This window comes from Leucopleurus acutus, assembly GCF_964270905.1.
Source record: "Leucopleurus acutus genome assembly, chromosome: 3".
In the NCBI taxonomy this organism is placed as follows: domain Eukaryota; kingdom Metazoa; phylum Chordata; class Mammalia; order Artiodactyla; family Delphinidae; genus Leucopleurus; species Leucopleurus acutus.
Window position 1 is genome coordinate 86728048 of NC_139145.1, and position 13923 is coordinate 86741970.

General features: G+C 43.5%; 1 protein-coding gene across 1 annotated transcript in view; it reads right to left on the minus strand.

The window, feature by feature from the left end:
- Positions 1-10223, minus strand: part of MAN2A1 (mannosidase alpha class 2A member 1) — a 160783-nt gene extending 150560 nt beyond the window's left edge. Inside the window, exon 1 of the mRNA XM_082836309.1 lies at positions 9972-10223. Coding sequence (XP_082692435.1) covers positions 9972-10106 — 135 coding nt within the window. The 5' untranslated portion in view covers positions 10107-10223. The remainder of the gene's footprint in view (positions 1-9971) is intronic.
- Between the last annotated feature and the right edge of the window lie 3700 nt (positions 10224-13923).

The following is a 13923-nucleotide window of genomic DNA, read 5'->3' on the forward strand; positions in this document are numbered from 1 at the left end:
TTCAGAAATGGCAGTTGTGTCTCCTCAAATAACTAAGAAGCTCTATCAAAAAGCAATTAATATATCTGGCATGTCTATCACAATTTCCATAGTACCTAACGCATAGTGAGTCATCAAATATATGCTGGCTGTAGTACAACGAAAGATCATTGAATTACAGGACAGCAAGCATGTCCCAGGTATGCTATGACTAGTTATGGGACCTAAGCCAAAAAACCAAAACAAAACTGCTGAGGTCCAGTTTACACGTCTGTGTCCTTATCTGAAATATCAAAGACTAAATTACCTAACCTTGGAAGGGCCCTCCAAAAATTCTATGACTCTTTCCTATTATGACTTTTCTGGGGAACTGATGACTGCTAAGAGAATGACTACCTCACTGATTCTAAAAACAGAAATTCAGGACTTCTTTTATGTAGAAAATAATTCTGAGAATGATTCAGACTGTCAGGCTTCCATCCTCTAATGCTCCACAGGTAAAAATGTTGCCACAAAGACCAGGACCAATAAATTCCAGATTCCTCCACACCTGCAGGAGGGAAAAGAGGGTAAAGCTGCCAAGTACACCTTCAGGCCCAACGTACAACTTCATCCTGAAGAGGAAGAGCTTCCCATTACAAAACTAAACACCATCAGACCTGGAAGAAACATGTATTTAGAAGAAAAAAAAAAAAAAATTGTCAAGTTTCTCGGCTCTCCAGACTCCTGATTCAGGACAATAATGTTCACTGGTAGGATCAGGTCTCATTTGGGACCTGCTCTGCCTTTGCAAAAAGCAGTTGATTTTGCTGGACTTCTGAAGCCAACTACCTGCAAAGGAAGCCAGTGCAGAAATCCACTTACATGTGAAAAATGCACACATGCATATATTTGAAAATGAAAAAAAAAAAAACACTTAAAAGTTGCACTCAATGAGACGCATTACACTCATTTTGTTCAGAGGAAGTGCACTACATTTTAATGGTGACAGTAAAGTCTTTGAGCACACAAACGGGATGGTGGCCTGTGCCACAGGAATGATGAAAGTCACACATAATCATTAAGAAGCATAAAGAAGGATCAAAATTAGCAGGAATTAATTACTCTTGGATAACCAGAGTAGCACACTGCCCCTGCAGACACCCTGGTAGTCAGTTCTTTGCCTTCAAGCTGAGCAGTCGTCAGGGTCCCAGAGATGACTGCCAAGTTCCGGCCTAGATCTATGGTTTTTGCAGAAGATACCTTTTGCAGAAGGACCTGGGCTCTCCTTCCACGGTACTAACCAACTCAAGCAATCAGATTAGGCTCAGAATTCAGCCCATCTGTGAATTACAGCAAATCCAAGACACAATAAAGTCATGGTTTGCAATCTCAAGACTATGGATCAATTTTGCTTAGTTCATGCCCTAGAACCCTCTGTCCCAGATCGGTCCCAGAGTGAGAAATCTTCAGGTGATAGAAGGGAAACAAATTAAACATGTCAAGCATGCCCGTGCTCTAGTACAGAAGTTCCCCAAGGACCCTTGGAAATCTATGAAACACATAGACAACACAAGTTTTAAACCACACTCTCAAAACACAAACTAAGTTTGAGTAATGCTTACCTAATAACCAGTTTACGAGAACTTTGTTTGTTTTTAATTAACCCACCTCTGCTTCAACAGATCTAACCACACTATTTGCCTCCAATGTTAATAACAGAGAAATACGGTTTAAACCAAGAGTTGGCAAACTTTTTCTGCAAAAGGGTCAAACAGTAAATATTTTAGGCTTTGTGGGCTACACTTTCTGTCGCAACCTCTCAACTCTGCCCTTGTAACACAAAAGCAGCCAGAGATGATTCGATTCACAGGGGAATGAGTGTAACCATGTCATGACATATTTAACCATTTTAAAATGTAAGAATCATTCTTAGCTTGTGGCCCTACATAAACAGGTGTCAGGCCAGACTGGGCCCACAGTTAGCTGACTTCAGCAAAGTTCAAGACCACAGGCCTTCGGACAAAAGGGAAGGAGGGAGAATATTTGCCCCGAATTTCATTCTTTTCCTACCCCTACCTCCACCCCCTTTCTTTAAAAAGGCTGTTTAGAACCAAATGAAATGAACAGGAAGGAAGTCTCCATCCACTTTATTTTCCAGTTTCTTTCCCTGCTTTTTCTAATCTCAAAAAGGAATACAAAATGCAGTAACCAGAATCATCAGAATTAGCAGAAATAAAACAAGTAATACACTGAAGAAAGTAAATATCTTGCCTGAGAAAGCTTTAGACAACTCAAATTATTTTTGTATATGCCTTCCATACTACCTTATTACTAATCAATATATCTTATTTTCCTGTGCTACAAGGCAAGGGGAATAAATCTAGACTACTGCTAAACTCTAACTAAGCTTGCAGAAAATAAAACATGGTCTATTTACTATCACTTGACCAAATGCTTTTCTCAGAATAATAAGCATGGTCCAATTTTTTTAAAATTAAGTTTCATTACAATAATCTTCCATTTTTAACTTCCATATGAACATAATCTACCCTTGTATTTTCTATAACATACTGCAATGTAGAATCCTAAAACTATAAGTGAATTTGGGGCATCTAGTGAAAGGATACATTTCAGTCATCAAAAAAAATGCTAGTTATCCTTGAGTATTAGAATTAAGCCTTTTGACTTAAATACAAGACACGACACCATAAAACTCCTCAAAGAGAACATAGGCAAAACAGTCTCTGACATAAATCGTACCAGTGTTTTCTTAGGTCAGTCTCCCAAAGCAATAGAAATAAAAGCAAAAATAAACAAATGGGACCTAATCAAATTTATAAATTTTTGCACAGCAAAGGAAACCATAAACAAAACAAAAAGACAACCTATGGACTGAGGGAAATTATTTGCAAACAATGTGACTGACAAGGGCTTAACTTCCAAAATATAAAAACAGCTCAAACAACTCAAAAAACAAACAACCCAGTCAAAAAATGGGCAGAAGACACAAACAGACATTTCTCCAAAGAAGACATACAGATGGTCAATAGGCACATGAAAAGATGCTCGACATCTCTAATTCTTAGAGAAATGCAAATCAAAACTACAATGAGATACCACCTCACACCAGTCAAAATGGCCATCATTAAAAAGTCTACAAATAACAAATGCTGGAGAGGGTGTGGAGAAAAGGGAACCCTCCTTCTACGCTGTTAGTCAGAATGCAAATTGGTGCAGCCACTATGGAGAACAGTATGGACATTCCTCAAAAAACTAAAAATAGAGTTGCCATATGATCCTGCAATCCCACTCCTGGGCATTTATCCAGACAAAACTATAATATAATTCAAAAAGATACATGCACCCCTATGCTCACAGCAGCACTATTTACAATAGCCAAGACAGGGAAACAAACTAAATGTCCATCTAAAGATGAATGGACAAAGAGGATATGGCATACACACACACACACACACACACACACACACACACACACACACACACACACGACTATTACCCAGAAATAAAAAAAGAATGAAATAATGCCATTTGCAGCTACATGGATAGACCTAGAGATTATCCTACTAAATAAGGTGAGTCACAAAGAGAAAAACAAATACCATACGATATATGTGGAATCTAAAATATGACACAAATGAACTTATCTACAAAACAGAAACAGACTCACAAACATAGAGAACAGACTTGTGGTTGTGGGGGGGGGGGAGGGTTGGACTGGGAGTTTGGGACTAGCAGATGCAAACTATTATATACAGAATGGATAAACAACATGGTCCTATTATATAGCACAGGGAAGTATATTCAATATCCCATAATAAGCCATAATGGAAAAGCATATGTAAAAGAAGATACACACACACACACACACACACACACACACACACATACACATATATAACTGAATCACTCTGCTGTACACCGGAAACTAACACAACATTGTAACTCTACTATACTTCAATTAAAAAAAAAAAGAATTAAGCCTTTTGATCACTCCTTTCTAAAATGCAAAGTGCTAACAAAGTGCTATGGGTATAAAGAATAGGCCTTTGGCTAGACTGCAGCCAAAGTGGTTTTCAACAGGGTTGATTTTTTTTCCCCCGGGGGACATACAGCAATGTGCGGAGACACTTTTGGTTGCTACAAGTTGGGGAAAGGTGTTTCTGGTATATACTGGGTAGAGACTGGGGATGCTGCTAAACATCCTGTGATGCACAGGACAGCCCCCCACATCAAAGAATCCAGCCCCAAATGTCAGTAGCAAAGAGTTTGTGAGGCAGCCAAAGGTAGAGATGTGCACGTTTAAACTAGCTTTCTTCAAGGTTGATCTTTTCTTTAGATATAACGTGTTAAATTTACAAATTTAACATGAAATATTTACTAGATACCTACTATGCACTGGTCTGCACAGAAGTATTGCAATACAAATAGCATTACCTTAAATACACTGTCTCACAGAAAAGCTACATTGTAACCTCAAGAGACTGAGTGTACTCAAATCAAATCATTTACTTCCTCCCTATCACAAGGCAAATTCAGCAATACTCAAGCACTAGGTCTCAACTCCATTTCAGAACAATCGTCCCTCAAACTTGTTTGAACCTAAACACAGTTTCAACCTTAAAATTAGCAGCTTTGGTGTAACACCTGTAACTGAAACAGAAACCCCTTTTAGCTAAAATGGTCTACACTTCCTCTCCTGATCAACTTACTAATCACAACTGTGAATAGAGGCAAAATTTGCTCTTTAGAGTTCCTCCTCCTCTCTTCCACATGTACTATAAAAGCTGATCTACCAGGAATATGACCACCAGGACGGAAGGGGCCAAAAACGCAATGAGGCCTTTATAATCCAGCAACCAGAGATTATATCCCAGCTGTTGAATATCCTCCCATTTTCTTACAGATCTCCATGGAAGTGAGGGAACAACAAGGGAAAACTAAGACTGCTGGACTCAAAAAACTAAGAGTAAAAACAGGGAATCAGAAGCAGCTACTGAACTACTCTTTCTAGGACAATCTCAACACTTAGTCCAGTCTGTCAAAAAAGGTCAAAGTTTTAACAGCTATCACCAAAATCAATAGCTGACTCAAAATAAAAAACAACAAATAAAAGTGGTAATTTTAGTCAATGTTTTGCCCACAGCCCAGATATCCTTTAATGCTAATTAATGAGTCACAGAGAAAATCCCCTTCAGATAAACAGGACTGCAACATCTCCCAAGCAAAAGCATTTGTTTAGGTCCTGACAGCAGTGCTGATCTGGGAATAACACATTCAATTCAATTTAAAAAATAATAAACTTAAGCCTTCAGACCAGATGCAGTCATGACTGTCTGTCCTAGTTCGTGTATAGGAAGACTCTTGAGTCTTAGTGAAACATGCTGGCAGGAGGAGTCCTGAAGGACTGCTGGACTCCACTCTGGAGGGGGTGGAGGAAACCAGCCCTTTTCAGGGGCTTTCATGTTCTTGCACTCATTACTCCTAAATCCCTGGTTGTCACCACGGTCAAGGTCAAAGTTCCATCACTTCCCAAAAGTCACAGCTCTCAAACAGTGTACCCCAAGGAATGAAACAAACTTCCTTCTACACACCTGCACAAACCCTAACAAGAGCTATTGTTTATAAATAGAGTGCACTGGAGTGTGGAGAAGCAGGAAAAATCGTATTTTTCTATCTATTATTCTTAAGATTCACAGATTTCTAAAAGCAAGAAAAAACAACTGGGGGACTGAGGTCAACTTTAATTAAACATATACTGTGTTGAACACTTAAGAAAGTACTAAAGATGTAAAGTGTTTAAGCACTTTAAAGTGTTAAAGTGTTTTCACAGTAAAAGATAAAAAAAAAAAGACATAAAAGTCCCCACCTACCAGCGTCTTTCAATCAAATACTTAAAGACATTCACACTTTCTCACTTGATAAATGTTTTCTGGGCACCAAGATAAAATCTGAACTTCACTTTCACATTTTCCATCAGTCCCGATCTCTGAACTTTCAAGGGTTTAATATGAATCGCTATGACCATATGCTATACTACTTATTTAAAGATCGATCATTTGTTATACAAAACCTGAGTCATTAATTCTGCAGATTCAAATATAAGACATTAATAAGCCATCCTCTTATACACAAAGTAGATAGTAAGCAACTTGTGAAATCGCTTGTAGGAAGTGATGAAGAATTTCAGGAAGACCTTAACAATGTTTCTCCTTTCCATCTGCTCGAATTCTAACATTACCTCAAAGCACCTTCAGGGCATTAGGCCCTGGCCAGCCTCTCATTCACAGTGGAATTTTTATTAATTTTTCTAGCTGAGATTTATTAACCCTAAAATACACACAAGCGAAAACAGACAAAGCCACCTGTTGCCTCAAGGCCTCAAAGGAATTCCTCCCAGAAGCACAGGGGAAAGCCTTCCAAGGACTATCTCAGAGGCAGGCAGCTGCTCCAGGGTGGGAGAACCTAGAGCACCCAGAGTTGGGCCCACTTCCACCCCAGAGTCTGGCCAAGTGGCGGAAAACACATTTGGGGAGGAGGCAAAAAAAAAGAAAGCCAGAATTACAGCAAATAGACTGCTCTCAACTGAAGACGGTTTTAAAACATATCTTGTTTACATGATGGACCATGTAAGGTTCCATGTTAACTGGAAGGAACCAAAATGGACAATTCGGAGGAAATCAATCCCTTTCTAGAGAAATCATTCTACTAGACACCCAAAATGATTTATAGTGACTGACTAGCTTGGCTCTATTACAACTAAGGAATTCAATACCCAAACTCATCAAAGAAATATAATTTAGTGCAACCTAGCTTTGCTATGCTTGGTGTTCTCATCAGATTAAGATTTACATAGGAGTTAGGAGTAGTGAAAAAATAAAAATCAACTCAAATGCTAGGATGCTATGCTGCATAATGGTTTTCATTATAATGTTTAGCTCTCAAGTGAGCTAGAAGACATTCTGGGAGAGATATAAATCTCACCATTAAACGTTTCATAAAAAGGAGCACATTCAGTGGTCTGGAACTGAACCTGCAATATCTCTGAGGTATGCCTGTACCCTATGACCCAGCAATTGTACTCCTGGGCATTTTTCAGAGAAATGAGGGCTTATGTGAATGTTTATAACGTTCATAGCAGTTTTATTTGAAATAAACTGCCCCAAGTTGGAAACTACCCAGATGTCCTTCAATGGGTGAATGGTTAAACAAACTGTGCTCTATCTATGGAATACTACTCAGCAATAATAAGGAACAAAAGAAAAATGAAAAGATAATAACATCAGCAAAAAATAATAAGGAACAAACATGTAACAACCTGGATGCCTCTGCAGAGATTTAGACTGAGTGAAAAAAGCCAATCCCCAAAGGTTGCACACTACATGATTTCACTTGTCATTCTTGAAATGACAAAATTACAGAAATTGAGAACAGGTGAGTAATTGCCAGGGGCTAGAAGGGAACAGGGACAGGAGGAAAATGGTTGTGGCTATAAAAGGGCAATGTAAGGGGTCCTTGTGGTGATGGAAATATTCTGTATATTGACTGTATCAAGATATAAATATCCAAGGTGTGATACTATATTATAGTTTTGCAAGATGGTACCACTGGGGGAAACTGGTAAAGGATACATGTGATCTCTGTATTATTACTTATACGTGCATGTGAATCTACAATTATCTCAAAATCAAACACTTATTTTTTTTAAAAAAGGCTTAAAAAAAAGCAGCACATTTATTAGGGCTTCATAATAAAAACTCCTTTAAAAAAAAAAAGTCATAAGCTAAGGAGCTGCAGAGCATTATGCTCTATTTTCCACAAGCAAGTTGGGGGACTAAACAGTAGGCAAAGCATTACTAAAGGGGGCAGTACAGCACAGTGGCTGAGAGCTCAGACTCCAAAGGCTGCCTGTTGAAATCTCAGCTCTTAGCTGTGTGACTCTGGGCAAGTTACTCTCTCTGTGCCTAAGTTTCCTCACCTACTGGGTGGTGATTGTGTGAATGCAGTTTACCATGTAAGACTAAGACACACAGGCTGATATCAGACATACAAGAGTTAGGCTTATACAGCATTTATCCAGTCCACCTGCGTGGGGATTCAGTGGCTCTCCAAAACTAAATCAGCAAAGGTGCCTTTTGCACCGAAAAGCCAGTACTGAAAATCTGAGAAAGGCAAACTTAAGTATAAAACGTTCCACCTTCCAAACCCTCTCCCCTTGCACACAAATCAGAATATACGCAGGGCCTTCTCTCCCAGCAGCCACTGTCACTTTCCATTAAATGCTTTATGTTGTAAGCAGAACTTCAGCCCCTTGACAAGGACTAGGGCTGGATATTAAAATATTGGAATTAACTTCGCCTAAGACGTCCCAGTAACCAAATGACTCACTCACTTCTTTAGAAACAGTAAAATGTCAAGGTTGCCAGAGAACCCCAGCCCCAGATGTGTGCATAAATCATTGAGAAGTGTTCATTAAGCCAAAGCCAAAGGACATTACTCAAGATAACACTTTAAGTAAAATCTATCAGTTTTTATGGTTTTTCCTGTAATGGAGAAAATTCGAAAAAATAGGATTGCTGGGGGGAAAATCACGGTTAAGTTAAGCCCCAAAATTGTACAACATATTTTAAAAAGGCTTAGAACTCCTCCATTTGCTCTGGCTTCAGAGGGTTTACCCTTCCTCCCTCCCGCCCCTTTTTTTAACTGTTTTATCCAATCTCATCAACAAGCACTGGACAAACTCTCAACTATTTTCTCTATAATACTACCTAAAAGCAGAAGCTTTTAAATTTTTTGATACATCTGTTTACAACCAGATTTTTAATATCTCTCATCTGCAAAGCATTTTGAATGCTCTGTATTGATGACACCATCCACAAAGGGGTCTTTTTTTCACTTTCATAATAATTCAGGTAAAATTAGTAGTCTAATTTCATTAAACTCAAGCCTTTTGTCCTAGCGTTTCACAAGAACAAAAGGCAAGAATATTCCTTGGTCATTTACACTGTCACACAAAAGAAAAACAAACAAACAAAAAAACACCAACTTGTTCACGTCCTACGTTTCTCTACCCTTGAATGAAGTAGTTGATAAATCAGCTTGTCAGGGTTTTGAGTTCTTCGGTTCATTCATTACAGGGGATACTACCCAATACCCAGTTTTACTAAAATTTCTGGATCGTACAGGTCATTGGCAAATAACTTGAAACAAATCGCACACGCGGTATATCCTCCCAAACAGAACCGATTGTCTCCGTTTGCTTATTTTTAGTAACTTGAGATAAAAGACTTAAGACGGGTCGTTTTCCCAACTCGTTTGACAATTTGACCGCTGCCTCGGGACTGAGCGCCCCATAGCTACAGGCTGGAGTATAACAAGCGCTTCCCCACCAGGCTCCCTCATCCGCTCCAAACAAACCCCATGTAATAGCTGAAGAATGACGACACTAAAATCAACCCCACAGATTCATACCTTAGAGGTCTGCAACACAGAATAAACTTTTTTTCCTCAAGCGACAGTGCAGTTTAAATAAATAAATAAATGTAACACCCAGATGGGGTTTATTTGATCCATTCCCGCGACTGGGTGCGCGCAGGGGGTAAGTGCAACTTAACCCTGTGTGGGCCTAGGGGCTCACCAACAGCTGTCAGTGGGCGCTGCGCCGGCGAGGGAGCGCCTCACGCCGCGCCGGTTCACTGGCCAGCAGGTGACCACCCCAACAAGCCCGGGTGCGAAGTGCGGAAACACGGCCACTTCCCCCTGAGCGCGATCCGGCCACCGCACGCCGCCTGGTACTTTGTTAACTCCGCGCGCCCAGGATGAGGTGGCTGCGGAGCCCAGGCTGGAGGAGGATCCAAGCCTCCTCCAGTTTGGCCTCGCCCTGCCGGAGCGCGGAGTCTCGGCGGGAGGGAGAGGTCGTGGAGCAGCGGGTAACTACGGGTCCCCACCCCTACCCTCTCGGAGCCCCGTGTCCCCACTTCCTCGTTCCTTACCTGGGGAAAGGAGCCCTCGCGGCGCGGGCTCTTGGGGTAGTCTAAGTGACCCCGGTCCAGCATCAGGTAGAGCGAAAAGATCACCACACAAAAGATAGCGCTGCCAAACACGGTGAACTGGCGGCTTAACTTCATTTTTCCTCGATAGACTCGGGGCCAGGGCACTGTCCTCACCCGGAGGAAGAGGCGGACTGTGGACTCCTGGAAGCGGCCGCCGGAGGCTCCCTGCTCCCGGACTTGTGCTCTCCGCGCTCTCCGCTGCGGATGCGGGTCCGGGCGGCGCTCCGCACCTTATCTCCGGCACCACCACGCGCCCTTGGCCTTCGCCCCGGCCCACCGCCCTCCCTGGGGCCGGGCGTCCCTCCTGAGGCGGGATTCGCCTGCAGCCCGGAAGGGGCCCGCTCAAACTAGATCTCGAGTTCAGCGCCGGCACCCGGCAGGGCGCGCGGAGCAGGCGGAGGAAAGGTCGCTGTCTGGACTTCCTGCCACCGTCGCCCGAGCAAGTCGGCAGGAAAAGTTTTCTCGACCAGGGCAGGCGTGTCCTCTTCACCCAGGAGGTGCGGGCTCGGCGGCTCTAGGGTCGGCGGCGCGGAACTGGGTCCGAGGAGCCGTGGGGAAAGAAATCAGGTTGGGAGGAGCCGGGCCCCACAACTTAGCGCCGGGACAGCCGGGCCCGCCCCCGTGGCACCGCCCCCGCCTCCCCCGACTGAGCCCCTTCCTGCTGCCGCCGCCGCCGCCGAGGCCGGGCCGGGGTGCACCCTGGGCGCGGGGACGCACGGGTCCGGCAGGAGTTTCCTCCGAGCGCGCGTCCGCCCGCCGGCGCCTCCCGTCCCCCACCGCCCTTTTCGCTCAGCTCTCGGACCCGGGCTGCGCTCGGAGGGCGCAGGGGGCGGGCGGCGGCGGCGGCGCGCGGAGGAGGAAAAGGAGAGCAAGGAGAGGACCTTCCCCGGAGAGAAGCCCGCTCCAGCTGCAGCCGCGAGTCCCCTCCCTCCCGCCCCGCAAATGCGGAGATGGCGGCGGCAGCGGCGGAGAAACGCCGGTTCTCCAGCGCCACTCGGCGCTCCTGCACCACCCGCCACGAGCAGGAGGAGACAGCAACGGTGCAGTGGCCGCTGGGTCAATAGGCGCCGGCAGCCACGGAGCTGAGCAGGCGGCGGGCCCCGCCTCCTCCCGACGCTCCGGGATGAGGGGGCGGGCTCCCCGGCGCCCAATCACAACGCGCCACTCTCAGGGCCCGCCCCGCGTCGGCCTGCCGGATACCCCAGCGGTGGGAAGACCTCAGACTGCTTTTGTGACCTGGGAGGCGGCATTGCTCAAGTTGAGGCCCTGAGAGACCCTGGGGCACCAGCAGCCCAGTTCTGCTGCGCTTTCTCCCCACTTCCTTTTCACTGCCCAGGTTTCCTGTCCTTGAGGTCCCAGGCCTGGGGTGCCTTGGACGGAAACTCGGTGAGGAGAAGGGGGCTGCGAATTCTGTTCAGACTCATCTTTTCCTCTGCGGCTTTTGGTGACGTCTGGGGAAACCTGAGGGAAAGGAGCCTGCCGAAGGACCCTCCAGACAGGTGTAGACGTCTGGCTACAAAAACCTGTGAGGGGAGCCTGCTTGTGCTGGTTATTGATTTATTGCCTCTCGACTCCAAATTCACCCTTTTTGACTGCACTGTGAAAATGGATCTGGGCCTTTTAAAGTAAGTTTTCCTTTGCCAGCAGGGGCTGAAGCTTTGTCCGTAGAGGATGTTGAAGAGACGTTACAGGAAGAAAAGTATTTTGCTACCTGGTTTTGGTGCATTGGTAGGCAGGCTCTTGCAGCATACCTGGCTTGGTCCAGGGCCGAGCTCCTATGCTGCTCAGGGGCCAGCGGTTTCTTCCCACGTCCCCAAGTCTAGTGATTTTGTAGTAGGGGGGCTAAAGATAGACACTACCTCGAGAATAGCTTTCTGGGCACCCTGGAGGCAAGATCTGTAGCCAGTTCCAGAGGGCCGATTTTTCACAAGGTGTGGCACCACAGTGATTTCTCTGCCATTCAGTGAGCCAGGCTGTGCCCTCTCCAGTAATTTTTGGATCTTAGCCCTGGGAAGGGCTGGGGGAGCTCTTCTTTGCGAACTCAATCTCCTAGTCCAAGGGTTACTTATAAGGTTAGCTCCTTAAAGCTGCTCTTTCTATATTTTCTAGGGTTCTCTTACTAGTGAATCTCTCGTTATTCCAAAACCCTGTTACAGTTAATAATTCTTTTTATTAAACTTTATTTGTAGTCCCAAGAGATAGACCTGCAAAGATAGGATTAGGAGTTTGGTTTGATTGGGCCTTTGGGCTTGAGCTCAGTGCTGAGTTCCTTGCCAAAGTGAATTAAGACGCTAATAATTCATAGTACATGGGGCATCCCAATTAACCAGTCATCTGTGGCTGATTGTGGTGAACTACCAAGTTCCTTGGAGCCCCAAGTGGCAGCTACACAGGACAGTTATGGCTGTAAGGTAACTATAAGGACTATGGTGTGAGATGTATTCTTTTGAGTTCCTTTGAATGCTTTTTTTTTTAAAAAAGTTTTTACAGTTTTATTGAGAAATAATTGACATACACCACTGAATAAGTTTAAGGTATACAGCATGATGGTTTGCTTTACATATATTATAAAATGATTACCACAATAAGTTTAGTTCTCATCCATCATCTCATATAGATACAATAAAAAGTTTTTTCTTACAATGAGCACTTTTAGGACCTGCTCTCTTAACAATTTTCCTATATATTATACAGCAATATAAACTATCATCATCATGTTGTACATCACATCCCTAGTATTTTTTTTTAATTGTAGTTTATTTTTTTATACAGCAGGTTCTTACTAGTTATCTGTTTTATACGTATTAGTGTATATATGTCAATCCCTATCTCCCAATTCATCCCACCACCACCACCACCACCACCACCACCCACACCTTGAATGCTTAAAAAGAGAAATGACAAGCACATTTCCAAGTTATGGTATGAGAACCAGAGAGACAGACTCCATACAATTCTAAAGGAAGCTCTTATTGATTGTAGCAACAAAATGATATTACTGAAAATCAAAACACAAAATTTAAATTTTCACGTTACTGAATTACAACTTCTGTTGAATTCATGGATGTGCAAGTTTCTCATGTAAAAGTTAGGGTGCTGTAAAATAATAGGATCCCAAAACTTGGAGTGGGTTAGACCCAAATGAAACTGACAGTCTTGAACCCCCAAGTCACTCTGAGCCTCTCTTACTAGTGGAAGTAGGTTGCCCTCCAGTTTCTGAAGAGGTAGTCTTCCTCTGCTTGAAAACTCACCTGGGGCAGATGCCTTGAGAGGAAATTCACATTCTCCTCAAAACCCACAGTAATCACCCTCTACTATAGTGTACTCACAACTAGGATCAAATTTCAGCATGCTCCTGGGGTATAGATGCACACTCTGATGGAGGAAGTAGTAACTTACACACCAAAGTAACTACAAGACTTTGATAATATATAGGCAGAAACCTGGAGAACGTGTGGGAGTGGATTCTGAGGGTGTTAGACCATGGAGGATGGAATGTAATACTATACTGAGCCAAATTTATTGTTTTGGTGTTTATTATATGTGTTAGCTCATGCAGCTAGAGCTTACTTGGTTGGCTGATGGAAACGTGGACTCATCAGCTGCCTGGAGTTTGTGAGGTTGAAATGCCGGAGCTTCCCTGACATGATGTGGAACAGGGAATACAAAAGTTTACGGAAATGTTACACTGGACTTATCATATGTAATCTGCATGCACATCCCCCAGCTGTGTTCCATGCAAAGGCCCAGAAGATGCTCCTTCAATGAAGAATTGAGAAATACCTTAGTGAGGGGAAGACATGCATCTTTGAAAATCTCTGTGGATGTTTCCCTCTGTAGGCCATGTATGACTATAGAGGATGCCACTATTGAGGTGCACTCACTGATAACA